Source organism: Daucus carota, chromosome 1 (genome assembly GCF_001625215.2).
Source record: "Daucus carota subsp. sativus chromosome 1, DH1 v3.0, whole genome shotgun sequence".
Classification (NCBI taxonomy): Eukaryota; Viridiplantae; Streptophyta; class Magnoliopsida; order Apiales; family Apiaceae; genus Daucus; species Daucus carota.
In genome coordinates, this window is record NC_030381.2 from 44,355,223 (window position 1) to 44,375,528 (window position 20,306).

Consider the following 20,306-nt stretch of genomic DNA (forward strand, 5'->3'; position numbering starts at 1 on the left):
TGAGCTTCCCTCCTTGAATTCACCTTGTTCCTCGAACCTTAGCACCTCAGACCTTGTGAAGACTAATTCCATCTAACTCCCCCTTTGTTCTATACTTAGAACCCCGCTAGCTTTTGTGACTAATCAAATACAACTTTGAATAACAATGAGAGATTACAACTCAAACTATGTTCTCTAATAAGATATGAATCGAATACACAATATAAGCTCAGAAGAGAATTTCAGAATGTTTTCAAGATTGTGAGTTGTTAACTATACTTGAAAACAGCAAGCCGTTTATATACTGAAAGCTATAACGGCTATATTGAAACAAACCTCCATGAACGTTACACAAGTGAACGTTGCAGGTTGTTAGTTCAATATTATACTCAATAGAAATAGAAGACTGAGTTTTAGAAAGACGTTTGAAGCAACAGTCCCTATTAAAATGGGATAAGGAAGTGTTTTTGAAAAGATAAGTTTAAAGCATAACAACTTCCTTGATTTTAAGAACGTTTCAATTAAAAGATCTGAGCTTATAATATATATATTTAACTCATATACATATTAGAAAACGTACACCTTAAGTCCTATAAATTGTAGAAGACAACAACTGCATTCTTTGAAGTGTTCTGCTTCTGGTAGGACTCTATCATAGCTCGCTATTATAAAACAGCTCGCTATAATTCTGTTATAGTAAAATTCCTGCAACACAAGGTTAGAAATACAAACAGCAGGCTAAAATACTATAACTTAAACATGTCAAGCTAAGATATGACAATAGCTTGCTATATCTCTGTTTCCTGCAGAATCGGATTAGACAAGTAATATGGCAGGCTATAACAGAGTAAATGCATTATGTTAAGCTGAAATGAAAGATAGCTTGCTAAAGTGTGTCATCATCAAAACTTGGGATTTACACAAACCTACTCCATCATCCTCGGCCGTAACAGCAAGAAATCCACCGTCGACATTGACCTCTCCTCTCTCGACGGCGGTATGAACATTTCCCGCCACCCTACACTTAACATTCTCGTGCAAGTTGTAACCCTAAGTCACTATTCCGTCTAAATCTGCCGTTAACTTTAACTGTTTGAGGATAACGCCTAGTTTTAAAAATTATTTTAATTTTTTTTACATCATTGTGTGTGTTCAGAAATAATTTTAAAATATAATACATAAATTTTGAGGGATCACATAGGGTAAAGTAGCTGTTAGAAACTAATACACACACTGTTACCTTTCAAATAGCTAAAATTAACGGCATATTTGGATGGAATAGTGACTAAGGGTTACAACTTGCACGAAAATGTTAAATGTAGAGTGCATATTGCCACGTTTTAAAGTTCAGATACTAAATTGCGTTTGGAGCTCAACTAGCGATTATAAAGAGTAATAAATTCAAAACCATCTTAAAAAAAATCCTCAACAGTCTGGTCCGTAAAATCACTCTGGATAGCAGCAATTTAATACGCCCCTTGCCTCAAAAGTCAATCAACTCTCACACCGGGCACGCGTGATTTTGGACCTTACGCTCCCGAAACGTCGTCGTTCCAAGCTTCCCTACATAAGCAGAGGCAAAAAGAGGGGTTTTTCGTTAGATCAATTAGGGGTGTCCCTATACATTTCCCCCACACATTCTCCTCACTTTCAATCACAACACACACACACACAATTATACATACACATGCAACTACACTGAGAGCTGATCAACTCACACTTCATCATCAGGTAAATTTCTCAATCGATTATTATTCCTCATTAATCATCTCAGTTTCTCTATGCATCTCAATATAGCTGATATATGTACGCGGAGGTGTTCCTGTACTTTCGTGTTTCGTGTATCGTGTATCCGCGACGGAACTGTTAACTTGTCGAAATCTAGATAGCTTATTGTTAATGCTTGTTGTTTGTTACGTGATATGAATTTAGCGGATATGTATATGTGTGTGTATGAGTTGAACAAAATTTAGGCATTTAGCTGATTTGTATATGTATGTATGTGATTGGATAATGAATTTGGATGATATGCTTTTGCATGTATATATATGAGCTGGATATAAAACTAATACAGTATATGTGTATGTATGTATGTGTATGAGTTGAGAATGAATTTAGCTGATAAGTACACATATATGCATATACACAGGTGGCACTGCGCTAGCCAGGGAGCTAATTAGATGATAATTCACAACATAGTAGATATCGCGATTGGTTATAATTGTTGATCACCGAGTTTCTACGTGTATATATGTGTGTATATGAGATGGATTTGAATTTAGTTGTGATATGTTTTTTTTGGTACGTGTGAGTTTCCGGATTGGTACTGCTGATCATGTTCAGGTTATAAATGCTAACTGATAAAAACGGTTATTTTGGATTGTATCGCTGCAGTTAATTTTATTGTTTGGTTTTAATGATCGTAATTGGTTGAATTGGCTATGCTCATATAGTACATCCGTACAGGTCAAAATTACAAAAAACGTAACATGTCAAGAGACACGAGCTGATAAATATTAATTTATGAATGAAATAAGAATTAGTTCAGACATTGTTTTGTTTCTTTTCACGAGAAGACATAGGTGTGGTATATATGTAAATTTGTCCGCTTTCGATGTTATGATATCTTATACGTTATCGGCATTCCATAAATGTTACTAAATATCCTTGTCGTTGTATATTGGAGCTGATTTGAATATTTTCCCCATTGGTATGGATATACCCTTTTACTTGCTTACACCATAATTTTTGGACTTACAAACATCTTTGACCTTGTTCTCCTCTTCCATATATCATTGAACTCATTAAACTGTAGTTGACATGGTCTTGGATTTTACAAGGATCCCTATATCTAATGTTTGTTTGCAATTTTATATTATTCGTTCCTCACGGTTTTCCCAAATCTGCACTATTTGGAGCTTGAAAGTTGGTTCAGTTACTGCTATTTACTACCAGAGAGGTATACTATGTAGGTCTTGTCTTCACATATCTGTTCTTTACGCGCTCAAAGTATACATTTCCTGTTATCTGATACGTTATTCTTACAGTGACCTAATTTATGTGTGTTCTCTTAATAAATAAATATTTACAAGGTTCAGGTATGGTTGATGCCTTTACAAAATGTATTTGATTGACCATGTGGTTTAGGGAAGTCTGAGGATCATATATATGTCAGTTCTATAATTATTTTTGATCATCGGGGCTTTCTTGATAAAGAATTGTTCTGATTTTATTTTTGACAGCTAGTTGCATTTGAATCTACTGCAGGAGAAAGCCTTTTTTTACTAGTTGCTAGTCTCTGATCTTGTTGAGCTTCATGTGGTTATTGAAATGTGATTTTTATCTACCTGCAAGATATTCTGTCTTATGGTATTTTAGTGTCTCTAATATATAATAATAAATTTGTCTTTTGTCAAAAATAAAGCTGCAAGTACAGCTATGATATTACCAGGGTTTTTTTTATTACGGATTAAGCATCTGAAGGAGAAAAGATGTAAAGGAAGTTGGGGAATAATCCCTTAATGTTTTCCTAGGACATGTGGCTTAAAGTAGATGGAAAAGCAATTGGGCTAAGAAACACTAGACAATCAAGGTTAATGATATATATGGCTCAAATGATTAACTAGCAACTGAACTGAAATGGCTCAAATGAATATGTGTATATCAAGCCCTAAAAACTTTAGAGTAGACCAGGAAAAATAAAAATTACTTTGATTGACATTTTAGTCAATCAACCTGGCAGTTTTCATGGGCACCTCTGTCACTAAGGAATGGTGTTATTTCTTTTATATAAAACTACTTGATAAATATACTTGTGATTGATGGGACTCAAAGGATGAGATAAGGCAGTATATACTAATGAATTAGCCAACTCAGGAATCAAGCATGGATGATGAGTCGAGCTCATCTTCTTGCACTGACCATCGCGATTATGCTTATTCCTGTAGTGCAGGAGGTGGAGATATGCCCCCTCTATAATTTCACCGGTATCGCATTAATTCAGTGATTTATTTGGTGGTACTATTATCTAATTAGTGACATATATTTTTTTTGAACATTTTCTGTATTAGTGTATCCCATTGCCTTGTCTTCTGGATGCATATAACTTTTGCGAAACATGTAAATTATCTCCAAGAGTGTTTATGGTTAATGGATTTCTTCTTTTTGAATTTGCTTGCTTTAGGTTTGAAGCTGCTGTCTTATAATGGAAACTGAGAATCTGGCAGATGATGCTGGGAATAAGTTATTGCTTCCACCAACACCTGGAACTTTTAAAAACCGTGAAGAACTTATTACATATGTCCGTGAATTTGGTGCTAGCCAAGGATATGTGGTAACTATCAAAAAGTCTAAGAGAGACAGAAGAGTTATACTTGGTTGTGATAGAGGAGGTGTTTATCGCAACAGGCATAAGGTTGAGGAGAAGAAGCGTAAACGAAAATCATCTTCTCGTCTTATTAATTGCCCTTTCGAAGCTATAGGCAAAAAAGATGATGATGAGTGGGTGCTAACAGTAAAACATGCTGAGCACAACCATGAAGCATTAAAGGATATGTCTGAGCATCCCTATAGTCGTCGTTTTACTGAGGAAGAGGTCGCCCAAATCAAGTTGATGACTGAAGCTGGTTTAAAACCACGTCAGGTTCTCCAGGCTCTTAAGCAGAACAATCCCGAGCTTCACTCAACACCAAGGCATCTGTACAATGTAAAAGCTAAAATTCGTCAGGGAAATTTTACAGGTCATTTTTTATTTCAATACATAAAGTTGGTTTCTTTTAGTTGGATTTTAAATGCATTGATCCTAGATTTTTCTGATGAGAAGTAGGTCGATATACGTCCAGACAAGGAGTAGTATATTCATTTATGTACCCAAAACACAACATGTAACACAAAATTCAGAAATGCAATCACAAAATTTTTGTGCCTTATCTCACTATGTAAGTCACTTGAGTCATGGTTATGAGTTAGGGGGTGATTAGCTACTAATGGCATTTTCTAAATTAGAATGAGCTCCCAATGACTAATAAGATACTATTAGCTTTATAAAGGATAATACAAGTGTTTTTCTTTTCCTTTGCAGCAAAAACTATTAAACAATGGAGACCAAATAATTCTGCTGCTGTCTTTAAGCCCGGTGAATCTTCAATACAACACAGCCATCCTGTATGTTTTAATGTGTACATAAAACATAAGTTTTGTTCATGTGTTGGTTACATATTCACCTCTGCCTCACCCTATAATCCGTATATATATATATATAATTAGTGGCTGGTGTTAATCTTCTTAAATGGTGTTTTTACCTTAGCTGAAGGTTCTGAACCTAATTGGAGGAAAATTTTTGGAGTCAAAAGCTTGTGCGTTTATTGATGTTGTGAATCCAGTAAGCATGTTATGGCAGCAAACTCTCTATATTTTTTTTTTAAATTTCCTGTCAGCGTGAAATTATGAATACTTACTTTCAGAATAATTATTTAGGCAACACAAGAGCTTGTTTCTCAAGCTCCTTTGACTACCTATGACGAGTTCAAAGCTGCAGTAAGTGCAGCCAAACAGGCTTTTCCTAAATGGAAAAATACTCCATTAACAGAACGTCAACAGATCATGTTCAAGTTTCAAGATCTCATTCGCAGGAACATTGTAATTATGCATAATGGTTCTCTTTTTGTATTTCTTCCTGGCTAAGTTACCATAACATGCTTATAAGATGCTTTACATCTGATCAGGACAAGCTTGCTAATAGTGTTACTACAGAGCAGGGTAAGACATTGAAAGGTGCTAAAGGTGACGTGCTTCGTGGTGTAGGTTAGTGTTCTACGTGGTTGGATTTTTACATAATAAAAAAAATTAAGAGAATGCAAAGAATCTTCTTCTTAAAATTCCGAATTTTGAATTCAACTTAACAAGTCTATACCTGTATTTTGGAATTGCATAGAAATTGTTGAACATGCCTGTGGAATGGCAACCTTGCAAATGGGGGACTTTGCACCCAATGCATTTAACGGAATTGACACTTACTGCAGTAGAGAACCACTTGGTGTTTGTGCTGGGATTTGTCCCTTCAACTTTCCTGCAATGATTCCCTTGTGGGTATGTTATTTTTACTTCTCCTTAGGAAGGTTTTTTTTTATATATATAATCTCCTATCACATATAGACAATTTTTTAACAGTACCTTACTGTCATCATATAAATCATAATTCCTCAACCTAACCGTAGGTACTTGTGTTTATGTCTGCATTTGTGCTAAATCTAGAAATTTAAATTCCTTATGAATGACATATCCCAACTCTATAATTTGTTTACATAGGTGCTACTTATTTTTTTTGTTTAAAATAAAATGTGAATATATGTCATTTTAACTGTTATTGCCGCTAATTGATTTTCTTTACACAGTAAAGATAAGAAGGAATCTGATTTCTTTTCTGGGTTCTAATATTTATAACTATGGGCAGATATTTCCCTTAGCAGTCACATGTGGCAATACATTTATACTGAAGCCATCTGAGCTAAATCCAGGTACAGTATATTTCATCTCATAATGGTTTCATGTATACTTTCTAAGAACAGTATTACTATTGAAAATGTTAACACAATTGCTAAAGGAACCATTTTGATTAATTTTTAAAAGCTGTAACCAGTTCTGATCCATTTTCATAAAGATTTATCCTTTATCTGTAAACTAGGTAGTTTTTTCTATTTTCTCTGATATAATCCAAAGCTGGCTCTTTGTCCATTTTGAAGTACAACTTTGAGCACTAAAAAGTTGGCAACAGTTAGGCACTGCTTTTCTTTGCTAAGAAACCTATGACCCATCCCTAGTCAACCAAACTATCCCCAGATTCAGTTTCCATGACGATCAATTTTAAATAGCCCACTGCTGATGGTATGAAGGCACTACCTCAATGACAAACTCTACAGTCAAACTAATAAAAAGGAATTTAAGATAGAAAAGACAGAAGTACTACTGCACAAGTTCCCACATCGGCAGGGCATGGGGAAAGTCTCGATATATGCAGCCATATCCTTATATCATATATATATAATAAGTTACCTCATTAGACAAGACTCTCTCTCTCTCTCTCTCTCTCTCTCTCTAAATGTCATAGGACCTCAAAAGTTGGAGTTTTATCCTCTTTAAAATTTGTTCGAACTTTTCATCCTTACAAATATTTTACAAATAATGCTTCTCAATTGGTTATTGTATTATTTTAGGGGCTTCAATGCTTATTGCAGAACTGGCAATGGAGGCTGGCTTACCTGACGGTGTCTTAAATATCGTGCATGGTACCCATGTACGCTAACTCACCCGAAAATCCTTAATTATTTATATTTTGTGTAACTTGCTTTAGTTATGTATCAGTTTTCTTGGGCTGCTACTTCAAGTTGGCCTGAACTTCGTACTGTGACAATGTGACATTATTAAATCGACCTCTTTCTTTTCACTAAATAAGCAAAATTTCTATGATTTTTTTGGTCATTGGTAACTTATCTCAAGTACTTACATTTCCTTTTAGTTTTAAAGTTTGAACCAAAAACAAGTTGAAGAGTTTCTCCTAGATATGGTATGATGATTAAATTAATTTCTAAAAATGTAATTGAAATATCTTTGCACAAACATATATTAACCAGCCAAACATGGTAGGACAAATATCAGTGTTAAGAAAAGTGAGCTCTTTTTTGTTATGATAAGAGAAGCAACAGTCTACATATTGCACTCCCCAAGAGCGTTCAGGGGAAAAAAATGTTTCCCAGTTTCCACATGCCTCGTTTTTCTTTCTATGAAATTGAATATGGAATTGAAAAAACAAAATCAACTGCATGCAGTGACTGGATTAGGAATCGTCATGAGGGTCTATATTTTATCATGTTAAGGTTGATTTGACTTTAATAGAAATTAAAGTTAATGTATCACATACTTTTAGGAGTGTATAAAGTGATATTTATAAGTTCAAAGCATCAAGTCGTTTTCATTTATAACATCAAAGTGTCAAGTCGTTTGCATTTATAACATTAAAGTGTCAAGTCGTTTGCATTTATAACATTAAAGTGCCAAGTCGTTTGCATTTATAACATTAAAGTGTCAAGTCGTTTGCATTTATAACATTAAAGTGTCATGCTTTAGAATTCAAAACTCAAGGAGTTTGGTGGACTGTGGAAACCAAAAATATGAGCAGCATACTTACTGACAATTTAATGTTACGCGTGGGTGCATAGATCTGAAAGATATTCTAAGAAGAATTTGAGTTTTAGTATGATTCTTATAAAGTTTTATTTTATTAACATGTTTTATTACCTTGAAGGAAAGAAAAATGTTCAAGTTAACTAGTACCGCATTACCTATAAAAGAACTTGAAATTTTATAGCATCATTGGAATTTTTATTATCTGAAATTCTATTTGTTAAAAAAGGGAACTCGAAAAATTATTTAATTGTGAAACCTAAATAATTGAAAATTCTTCTAAATTGGGTTCTCCAGATTCTATGCTAATATCATTAGAACAACCTATTTTTGTCTCTAATCTAGTTTTAATTTCCCTTCAATAGTAACCCCTAGTAGGTAATTTGGGCCAAAGAATAGTATTTACATTTGACTTAACTTTCATTCCTTTGAGCTTGAAAATCTACATGCTATTAAAGCTATTTTGGCCATACTTTGTAGTCAGTCGATTATTGGGCCTATAAATAATCATAAAATGCTCTCGATTGTGTTTAAAAAGTTAGAATTTAGAAAGATGGCCCGTAATAACCAAAATATGAAAAGTAAGGCCCAGATTACCTCAATTTGATAAAATGGCCGTGAATGACCATAAGAGACGTGCAGGAAGTAGCGTTTTTATATAATAAAAACACGCTACTTCGTGTAGCGTCTTCTACTTTTAACAAAAGATAAGACGCTACTTGAAGTAGTGTTTATAAACTTTTTATTATATGTTTATTTATAAATAAAATTAACAACAAATTTATAATCGTTAACATTTAGGGTTTATATTTGGGTTTTAGAATGATTAATTTAAAAATTAAATTAAATTGACTTATGATTGAGGGTGTAGGGCCGGTAGGTCCTACTCCCTCGAGCCTAAACCCTAATTAATGCGAGGCCGCAGGGCCGAAGGTCCTAAAGCCGAGAAACCGACGAAATAAATAAATTTACAACCGTTAACATTTAGGGTGGGTTGCAGAATGATTAATTCGTACTGTATATTAAATTGGCCGACGGTTAGGGTTTAGGATTGAGGGTGTAGGGCCGGTAGGCCCTACTCCCTCGAGCCTAAACCCTAATTAAGCGAGGCTGAAGGGTCGAAGGCCCTGAAGCCGAGACGCCGGCGGAATAAATAAATTTACAACCGTTAACATTTAGGGTTTAGGTTTGAATTGCAGAATGATTAATTCGTACTGTATATTAAATTGGCCGACGGTTAGGGTTTAGGATTGAGGGTGTAGGGCCGGTAGGCCCTACTCCCTCGAGCCTAAACCCTAATTATGTGTGGCTGAAGGGCCGAAGGCCCTGAAGCCGAGACGCCGGCGGAATAAATAAATTTACAACTGTTAATATTTAGGGTTTAGGTTTGGGTTGCAGAATGATTAATTCGTACTGTATATTAAATTGGCCGACGGTTAGGGTTTAGGATTGAGGGTGTAGGGCCTACGGCCCTACTCCCACGAGCCTAAACCCTAATTAATGCGAGGCTGCAGGGCCGAAGGCCCTAAAACCGAGAAACCAGTTTAAAAAATAAATTAACAGTCGTTAACATGTAGGGTTTATGTTTGGGTTTTTAGAATGATTAATTTATATTTTAAATTAAATTGACTGACGGTTAGAGTTTAGGATTGATTTTAGAATAATTAATATTTGAGAAAAAAAAAAACAAAACAAACGCCGAGGGAATTAGCGTTTTAATTTATAATAAAAGAGAAACGTCACATGAGGTGGCGTTTGATCTTAACAAAAACCCCAAAACAATAAAACATGCATTAAACGCTATTGTGTATAACGTTTTGGCAGATAAAAGAAGCCCATTACAAAGGCCCATCACATATAAAGCAGCAAATGAATTCAGGTTGAACGTGATACCAAGTAGCGTCTTCCTGATTTTATATAAATCAAATGACCTAAACGCTACACGATGTAGCGTCTTACATTTTTTAATAAAGACGCTACACCATCCGCGTCTTTATTGCTCAGTGAGGGCCAATTTCCGGGTATTTTGATATTTGGGGCATTTACACCCCAAATTTGGTTATTTGGGGCCCAAATTCTAGAATTTAACATAATTGATGTTTTATATAATCTAATAGAGTATCCCCACTCAATCCATCTCGGGCCCACTAGACCCTCGCCAAGGCTCCACACAGGCCTTAGACATGCTCCACACAGTCTTAAGAGCCAATATTTGGTCCCACCACGGTCCCACTAGGCCCCACCCTGACCCTACTAGGCCCTACTAAGACCCCGTCTAGGCCCTTCTCGGGGTCATTCCCCGGCCCTAAAACCCTTCCCATTCTACTTAATCGCATTGGTTTGTATTTACTTTGTATTTTAGTTGTTTGTATTGAAGTAGGTCCCTATATATATATACCCTCTCTATATATAGGTAGTAATTCAAGTGAGAACACTAAGAACAGTTGTTCTGCATTTTCCAAAAAGTGCAGAACAATTGTTTTGCAAATATTCTATTTTTTAAATGTTATATCGTTCTCTTGCAAAACAATAGGGTTTCTTAGTGTTCACATGCTAAAACCTGTTCTCCATAAAACGCGACCCTACACACACACACACACATTCTCAGTTTAATCTGACATATTGCCGCAATTAGTCCAATGTGTATAGCCTTTGTTATTGTTTTTGGAAAAATTTGTTTGGCTTACATCAACTGTTTCGCAGGATATTGTCAATCTAATATGTGATGATGATGATGTCAAAGCAATATCATTAATTAGCTCAGATAATAATGTAAGTTGATATTTTTTTTTCTGTTTATTGTATGTCATGCTTTGCGACGGACTTTGATTTCCTATTAACACGGACACTACAAATACATTAGTCTTGTTTGGCATGTACTTTTGTGTTCTCGTTTACACAAAATATTGATCACTTATCAAAATCGAACGTATTAAAAAGGACATTCTTTACTGTTGTTGTAAAATGCCATATATAATTGGGTCCAGATGTTACTTCAGAGAAGTTTCTAGTTTCAAATACCTGCGCATATATGCTTTTGAATAGGGATATCTAATTTGAAAATACGATAATGCTTGGGCACCTTGTTTTATGGACTCCCTCTCAAACTGAAGCATATACGCAGATATGCTTTTGAATAGGGATATATAATTTTCAAATATGATAATGCTTGGACACCTCGTTTTATCGACTTCCGCTCAAACTGAAGCATATAGATCTGGGCTAGAGAATATGCAACAAAGACGCCATTCCTAGTGTTTGATTTAATGTCGTAAAATTGATACACTTATTTGGGCATCTTGTTGTATCGACTCCCACTCAAACTGAAGCAACAACCCACCACAGGCTGGCCCAAAAGTGCTAGCAATCGGTATACATTAGTTATTTGCTTGTGCTTACAAAAGTCCAAATACTCTTTAACTTATCGATGTGGGATGTTACAAACAGCCCCTCTTATATGCTCGACGTCCTCGTCGAGTCCATAATCAAACTTACGAAACCCGGGCAGTGCCTTTGCACTTCCGGACGGATAGAGCTCTGATACCATTTATAACATTTCAAGCCCACAACTAGATGCATACTGGTCCCAACAATCCACCACAGGTCGGCCTAAAAGTGCTAGCAAATTGGTATACATTGGTTATTTGTTTGTGCTTATAAAGGTCCAAATACTCTTTAACTAATCGATGTGGGATGTTACAAAATATATCTGGGCTAGAGAAAATGCAACAAGGAGCCATTTCTATCGTTTGAAATCAAGGTCGTTAATGTGATATACATGATCACGATGAACTTATATTTACATAAGTATAAGTTGATGTTTATGATAATGAGAATCACAAACCACCACAAACAGACAAGTCAAATATGGAAGTCATAAAAATGGGGTGAATAACTGTTGTCCATATGGCGCACCTTGCATTGGTGTGGTAGGAACGTGCCTACACTGACGGCCATAGATGATTTGTAGGATTCAAGGAAATTGCATGTGCACATATACAAAAAATAAATAGCCTGTGCAATAGTAGTTTTTTTTTTTTTTGACAGATCCTGCGTAATAGTAGCTTGATACCGGGATTAAGATAATTGCTATTATGTGAGGATGTTGGTTTATAGGAGTCTCACATATAATAGGCAAAGACCTAAATTGAAATGGTAACAAGAAAAAAAGGAATTACTACTAGTGTGTAATATCGCAGTACTAGTATGGTAATATGTTCACATTAAAATTACTATAAAATCTTATGAGGGCCACACTTCGCCTATCTATTTGCTTCTGGAAACTGGTATTAACCTTTCAAGGGCCAATATTACTGAACTGAAGTTATGCACTGTAGTACTCTGCTGTCTGAAACACTCAATTAAATCTCTAAATCCAATTAATATATTGAGGTAAAATGTTTTAGCTTATTTTTGTTTTCTCCTCAATGTAAAGGATGGAATGTACACATATGCACGGGCAGTGGCCAGAGGCAAGCGGGTTCAGGTTAACTATTCTTCTTCTTCTTCAATTTCTTACAAATAGTTACCGTCATTGGTAATATATTTGATTATTACGTTAGCTATCATTGTAATATGGTTTTTTGCCCTCAGTGTCCTTTGGGAGTGAGAAATCATGCAATTGTCATGCCTGATGCGAGTGATGCAACTTTGGATGCATTGGTCACTGCTGGCTTTGGGACCGCAGGTCAAAGAAGCATGGCTCTCAATACAGTTATCTTTGTTGGTGGTTCAGGGTCTTGGTATGAAATCTTTGAAACATATGTTTCTCTTTGTTACATGAAATTTGTGAAAAGATATATGTTTCTTATGCAGCAAATAATGTAAGTTTCCGATAACACACACACACGCGCACATATGTGTGTGTGTGTATGTATTTTCTTATAATGTATACCATATCTTTATCAAACATGAACGGCTTTCTTTAGGGAAGAAGAACTTGTTAGGCGCGCAAAAGCACTTAAAGTAACTGCTGGAAAAGAACCTGGGGCTGATCTTGGACCAGTTACAAGTAAAGAGGTAAAACTACTAATGAAGCTTTTTATCACCTTTGAAAAGGACCAATCAGACTCTTATACTCCTACATAATACGTAGCATGCCCATGTACTTCATAATTTTTTTAAGATATGTACCCTTCTTAAATTATTAATAAGTTAATGCAAGGGTGAATAAATTTTTAATAACTATTTCATAATTAAAATATTCATACAATACTAATATGATAAAGACTATGTATAATGATATGATATTACATTTAATCTTACAATAATATATAAAATGAGTTATAATTTAATTTATTTATGTTTCAATTTATTTTTCGTAAATTATATTGTGAGATTACAACTGTAATATTTGTGGTTTATAAATTTTTTGGTGCCGTAGAAATAATTATGTATCAGTTTGTGTCTAAATAAATATGAAAATATATATTTCAATAGTAAGTCGAAAAAATAAATTTATGATTTTGAAAAGGGTGCAAGTATTATGAAATGATAAGATGAGGGGTATTATTGATCTGTCGCAAAGGTTAGGGGCATGATAAGCTTTGAGGCAAAACTCAGGGGGCTATACATGCATTCATCCGCAGATGCTTCATATAGATTTTAATTTAATAGTATTTTGAAGAAGACATAGTAGGAAAACTCAATGGTTTAGGAGATGAATTCCGATTAATCCAAATGTCATTTGAAGCTGAATATGTTTGAGTTTTATTGTCTAGGGAGTATGGACCACTGACTATTGCACTCATCTTGTTGGATTAAGTTCTTGTTTTTTTCTTCATGGGTTACTTTTTTTATAAATTTACAGGCAAAGGATTATATATGCAAACAAATTCAAAGTGGAGTTGAAAGTGGAGCTAGACTTATACTTGATGGAAGACACATTATGGTAAATTTTTACCTGCTTGTATGGTAAATGAACGCTGATTGTGCATTAAACAGCATACATTCTGTTAGATTCAGTCATTTTGTTACTTTATTATGTTTCAGCTAATACAAGATATTTTCATTATTTTATGTGAATTGTATATAAATGACTATGAGAAGACCTTGTTCAGAGTCTTCAGACAATTTGCATGCTGTAGATTTTGGATTAAGTGGCAGGTGGTACATGGTTATTTTCATAATGGGGCTTCAGTGAAATTGAATGAACTTTGTATATGATTAGATACAGTCGGCAACTAAGGCATGCATGATGCATGCCGGGGGTTCATTTATTATGTCATGTGTGTCACATGTGATTGTTAAAAGGTTAATCTGTTTGGTTTGCATAACCTTTTATGTGTTCAGTTCTCTTACTAATACTTCAAAGTTTGGCTCTTTATCATTTGATACGCATGACAAATGGTCTAACCAAACTTGTTCCTAGTACAGTCATGAGTTACAAATACTAAACCATATATAGTAACCTAAAATAAATACAAGTAAATCTTTTAATACTTGCTCAGCATCATTTGTCTAAAAAGGCCTCTGCGGACTTGCTTGGGTTGTGAAAGAATTTATACACAATCAGAGAACTAGTACTATAATATCAGCAGGTGTCCACTACAAACTAGAAGAAAGTAATACTGGGTTGTTTCATTCATATAATTATGGCAGTAGATTAGTGTAAAAAAGTAGATGCTGTTTATAATTATATTCCTTCTTCTCAGGGTTTACTTGTTGGTAAAGTTTATGGATCCTTCTATGTAAGGAAACTAGGAGATACAATTTTAATATTATTTTTAGGGTTAAATTTAAATTAATATGATTATTTGTTAATAACTCTGTGGACTTATTCTGTTTTCTACCTACTCTCTGCATGCATAATATACCTCCTTATTCTTAATCCTGTCTTTTTTCCCTTTTTTTCTTTTTTTGCCAGGATTCTTAATCCTGTCTTAAATCATCATACAATTTGAAAAATCAACTGCAGGCATCTCTATAAGTGAACCAATATTAGCACCATTTTTTCCCGCAAATTATTTATTTGAGATAAATTGTATTTGTTTTATTAGAAAAGGATGAAGTTAAGCACAAAAGTATATATGTAAATAATGTTAGGAATAATATACGAGATCAGTCTTCTAATACAAAGCACACACACAAAATTATATGACGCGGAAAATCCACGTCCTAACTTGTATTATTAATCAAAACCGGTATCAATAATACAATCCAACAAACTAGGATACTCAAGCCTACCAATACTCAAGCATACCTATCAAACAATATGACTATGTATATATAGCCATCAAACTTAGACAAATCAGAATCTAACTCTAATATACCTAATCATAATCCTAATCCAATTCTAATTTCTAACTCAAATCAGAATCCTATTCCTATTGGGTTGATACCCAACAAATAATGTACTAAGTTTCACAAAGTATATTTGTAAATTATGTAAAATCCATTTAAATGTCTGATAAAGGCATCAGGAATTCTGATGTAAAAACTCATATGGGCAGTATATTCAGTTAAATTAAATGCAAATATGCACCTAAACTGATCATATTATTCTCTTCATGGTTGCAATTCTGCATATTATAGGTTATAGGTAGATATGTTGGGTTGACAATGGAGCGCTGCAAACTCCATACAAAATAAAGTCAAATATCAATCTTGAGTTGAATTCAAAATCTAGTCCAATGTTCTCATTGTTAACTAGTTATGCTGAATTTGAGGATTTCAACTTGCGATTTTATTTTTTGTCACTCATTTGCAGGTTCCAAGATATGAGCGCGGAAATTTTGTTGGTCCAACTATCCTGTGCGATGTCACAACTAGCATGAATTGCTACAAGGTACATATTACAGAATCATGTTCCTAATGTTGCAATTTTGGTGGACTAAAGATGATACTCCGTACCTGATAAATGAAAATTTAAACATAACACCTAATTTTCTATATTGGTTGCAGGAAGAAATGTCTGGACCAGTTCTTCTTTGTATGCAGGTATATTTTAAGTTGGTTATTCATCTTCTGATCATGTAAACTGCTTAGGCCTTAAATAACTTTAAGAATACCTGATTATAACTTGCAGGTTGACAAACTAGAAGACGCTGTAACCATTATCAATCGACAGAAGTATTTCCTTTCTATTTTTGTCTCGAACTTCCTTTGAACTTATTTTATTATAACTGTCATCTCTTCAGCTTAAATGGTAGATATAAATTATAATCTTCGTAAATAATATGTATGTACTATTCCCAATAAAGACAATCAGTGCCGCTAAGTTTCTTTTTATGTTTTCTTTTGCCCTTATGTAAACTATGAAGTTCAGCTTTAGTAATTACAAATTTAATAGATCTTATTCTCGAAAATAATAATAGTAATGGCAAAGAAATAAAAAAAATTGGAAGAAACATTATACTTAAGCCTCCCACCGGGAAAAGTAAGAAATGTATATTTGTTCAACAGAACATGTCTGAAGAGTTAATTATATAACCCTTAAAAATAGGAGTATTAAGCTAATTGGATAACTAATGCAAATATCATCATAGATATTGCAATTGTGATGCTTTTAAAATGCACCGATGTCATACAAATTAACTTCAGTTTCCAATGAATCCCATTACAAAATAATTTGTTTGTTTGTTTTTTGTTGGATTAAGATGGAGTCGTATAAACTTTATCATAATTTACACAGAAGCTCTGTGTTTATAGGAACGGTAATGGAGCCACCATATTCACTACATCTGTTGCTGCTGCTAGGAAGTTCCAGAATGAAGTTGATTCTGAGCTGGTGAGTGAGTTTGTACTTCATATCCAAACCTGTTCTTTTCAAACTTTATAAAATTGGTGTCATTTAACATGTGGAAGAATTGATTTAGATTGGAGTAAATGTACCCGTTCCAACAGCATTGACATTTTTCTCATTTGATGGTTTAAAGGCTTCTATTTCTGGTGATCTGAAATTTTACGGTACAAGTTCCTTATCATCCTTCTCTCTGTCTTTGTGTAGGTGTGTGTATGTAATCCTTATCATCTTTCTCTCTGTCTTTGTGTAGGTGTGTGTATGTTGTTACATTTACGGAGAAATTGACACAGAGACTTGTGTTTTCAAATTATTTATATATTTTTGCATTGTGAAATCCTCGAAGTCATGTAGTTACTACAGTACTACATCATGGCTACAATTTATTTATTTTTATTGTAAAGATATTTATATCACATACAATTTATCACGACTTAAAGTTTTTGCTATTGATTTGGTAAATCTTCCATCCAGACACTTAAGATGTTAGTTTACTGGTCACCAGGCATCACATGCTAATGATACTACATTATTTTTCTTACTTGTGAAATCTGTCTATTGAACCTGGATAGAACAAATTCAGTTTTCAAATACATGTTTGGTTAGTAACAATAATCAAACTAAAGTTGTCATTTTCCTAGCAACAAGGTGTTTGGTCGAATTATGTCATGTTTGCTCGTGGAAACTTGCTAATAGCAAAGAGCTTACTGACTAGAAACAAAGATTTCATGCTTTCTGTAGTGGGGGAAATTAATGGAACCCATCCAATGATGTTAATCTTGATAGGATAATATTTTGTGGACAACGCTGCTGTATATTTGATACCCGGTCCTCTTCTTCTTTAACTACCATATATTTAGCGTTGATGCCTTAGCATTTAGGGCACACTTCCCTACAATATATTTGGGATCTAGATTCTGCTGAACTTACATATTTTTTGTAATGATGTGCCTTTATTTTGCATACTGTAGTAGCTTCCCACCTCCCCCGCATTCTCATGTTGAATTTCGACCTCTTTGACTTATTTTGATAGACTTAAGTCCAGGTGCACCGGACTTGATGTTTATTTCTCTGTATTTAGTAACCAAGAATATTCTACAATGAGAGGCCACTAGAAGTTATACGACCAGGTTTTAACCACATAATTTTTTTGTCCCAACCCCTATCTATCATTTTGAAAGCAGATAACTGAGAAAAGTGAACAAATTATTAAGTTAGATCCTAGAAGGAACATAGAAGTACAGTTCACAAATTTGTGTAGGAGTAATTGCTTAATCAATATTAGTTTTTAATATTGCTGCATAAATCACTGAAATTACTTCTGGCAGTACATGGTAATGCATACAAGCTCCGATGATTGTTGGACTTCTTGGCAGTTGCACTTACCTCTCCTCTTTTAATAAGCCAGTGTTTGAGTATCTGTGGTTCGATTTCATCTGCTTTTTGAAAACTCAAATAAAATAAAAAAAGGTCTGATATAGTCGTCGTTGTGTAGATTAGTATCTCTATATGGCTGAGATCTCTACATGGTATTTGGTTCTGTTATAGAAACTTTGTTCATTTTTAGAAATAATTAGGCTTTGAAGTTTTGTTGTTGTATGTTTTTAGGGCATCGACATCGAGATCTTAAAAAGGGTAATATATTACTGATAAGATTATAGCTGCTCGTGTTCAATGGACCGCGTATTCACTATTCAACATGCATTACTGTATCACACACGCATCAACTTTAATTCTTCTTTCTTTTTCTTGTTTACGGTTTCAGGTAAGGAGGGTGTTCAATTTTACACAAAAATGAAAGTGGTTGCACAAAAATGGAAGGACTTGCCAGCCAGAAAACTTCCATTGCCTGTCCCTCAGATACTTGAGACTCAAAGACGTCAATCTCCACCCGAATTGCAACCTCCAACATCCGGAAGTGATGCACCCAACCTAGGAGTTTTACCAATTACACCTTTAGCATCTGAGAGGTATATAGCTAGCCAGAATGCTCTATTATCCTTGCCTCCATTATCTGAAGTTGATTCACCAAACCTGATACCACGTTCATCCAGATGTCAGACCATTGTTAGAGAGCTTTCGACCGAGGGCAGGGCAACTCAACCGCCTTCTCGATTGGAGAGGGCTTTAATAAACCAGGACATATCACTGGCCATGCCTTCTGCTAGTAAGGAGCATAATTTGGATGTTCACAGGACATCGTTATCCACACCACAAACTTCTGAGAGAGTACATATACCTCCAAAATTTCAGTCTGGTGATTCCCTTTCCCTAAAATCACCAAGGACTGGGTCGGATCTGTTTCCAAACAGGACTTATGTGCCAACAGCTTCTCTCAAAACAAAAAGCACCACCTCAACATCTCTGAGGATGGACCTCTCTACCGATCAAGACTCAGAAATTTCAGTTCCTACATCGCAGAGGAAAGACATATTGAGTCTAATGTCCAGTGGAAATGACAATATGGGTTCAAATCTTCACAGGACAGACATTAATACTCGTCCTACCTTTGAAAGTATTTATGCTCCTGCAGCATCTAAAATAGCTGACTCTGCAGGCCTGCCAAATTCTGGGGGTGTCTACATGCTGCCACCGCAAGCCTGTATTGCTCTGATGCCTACGAGGGCAACCACCGTTTTGCATCCAGCTTCCGATAGAGAGTACCTGCATACATCTGGCAGGAATGACATGGTCCAGTCCCATATGACAGGTTTTATGCCTCTAACTAGTGAAAGAATGTACATGCCTTCGACTTTTCAGAGGAATAGTGAGTTGCCAACATCATCTCGGACGTCTGGTCAGAGAATGTTTGATCCAGAAACAGTATTTATGGGTGAATATTCTGGTCATGGGTCGCAATCAACATCTCAGAGGCGGTAGGTGCCATCGTATTTTACCATCCATAGTAAACAACAGATAGACGTTTGGGTAATCCATTGCAAATAACTGTAAAGGTTTTCTAAATTATTATATGGTGCCATGTTCTTTTTTGTTTTATTTTACCTACACTCCAACCCAGTCGGTGTGACCATGCAAAAGTAGCAATTAGGAATTGAAGTTTCATACATTGCCTTGTGATGCCCCTTGAGACTCAGGCACTCAGCTGTCATCGGTGGTTCCTTTTGTTTTGTTTTGTTCAGTCTTTAGCTGATAATAGTACTGGATGAAGAATGTCTAAGATATCTAAGAATCATTTCGAAATCGAGACAGTTAGAGCAAGTCCAATAGATTATCTAAATGTGCTCTTAAACTCACATTTAGGTAATGTATCTGCAATACTATCCTACTGATTACCTAAATCACTAGCACATCCCCAAAATCCATGAGATTTTTAAGCATTGTGCTTAAATCCTATCAACTTTGTGACATTTTATCAAGAATTCACAAAAAATCACATACAATCCATTAA

At 34.9% G+C, this 20,306-nt stretch overlaps 1 protein-coding gene across 7 annotated transcripts; it reads left to right on the plus strand.

Moving 5' to 3' along the window:
* Positions 1-1,482: 1,482 nt before the first annotated feature.
* On the plus strand, positions 1,483-19,968 carry LOC108205155 (methylmalonate-semialdehyde dehydrogenase [acylating], mitochondrial-like). Of its 7 annotated transcripts, none has more exons than XM_064085645.1 (21): positions 1,484-1,710; positions 4,163-4,718; positions 5,060-5,142; positions 5,285-5,359; positions 5,455-5,616; positions 5,703-5,781; positions 5,912-6,066; positions 6,431-6,494; positions 7,191-7,270; positions 10,861-10,929; positions 12,593-12,643; positions 12,751-12,899; positions 13,086-13,176; positions 13,967-14,047; positions 15,866-15,943; positions 16,060-16,095; positions 16,184-16,227; positions 16,807-16,885; positions 16,974-17,064; positions 18,663-18,887; positions 19,002-19,968. In XM_064085645.1, the coding sequence occupies exons 2-21, from the start codon at positions 4,184-4,186 to the stop codon at positions 19,775-19,777; spliced, it is 3,003 nt and encodes a 1,000-aa protein (XP_063941715.1). In that variant the 5' UTR covers positions 1,484-1,710; positions 4,163-4,183; the 3' UTR covers positions 19,778-19,968. The 7 variants fall into 7 exon arrangements, with proteins under 7 accessions (XP_017230464.1, XP_017230479.1, XP_063941715.1 ...); XM_017374998.2 differs by having other exon boundaries at positions 18,663-18,867; positions 18,952-19,968; XM_017374975.2 differs by having other exon boundaries at positions 1,483-1,710; positions 18,663-19,968.
* The last annotated feature ends 338 nt before the right edge of the window (positions 19,969-20,306 follow it).

Coding starts and splice junctions, on each gene's coding strand:
- LOC108205155 (XM_017374975.2), top strand. CDS start 4,184: ATGGAAACTGAGAATCTGGCAGATGATGCTGGGAATAAGTTATTGCTT. Junction 13,177..13,966: donor GACCAGTTACAAGTAAAGAG/GTAAAACTACTA, acceptor ATAAATTTACAG/GCAAAGGATTATATATGCAA. Junction 16,886..16,973: donor ATGAAGTTGATTCTGAGCTG/GTGAGTGAGTTT, acceptor GAATTGATTTAG/ATTGGAGTAAATGTACCCGT.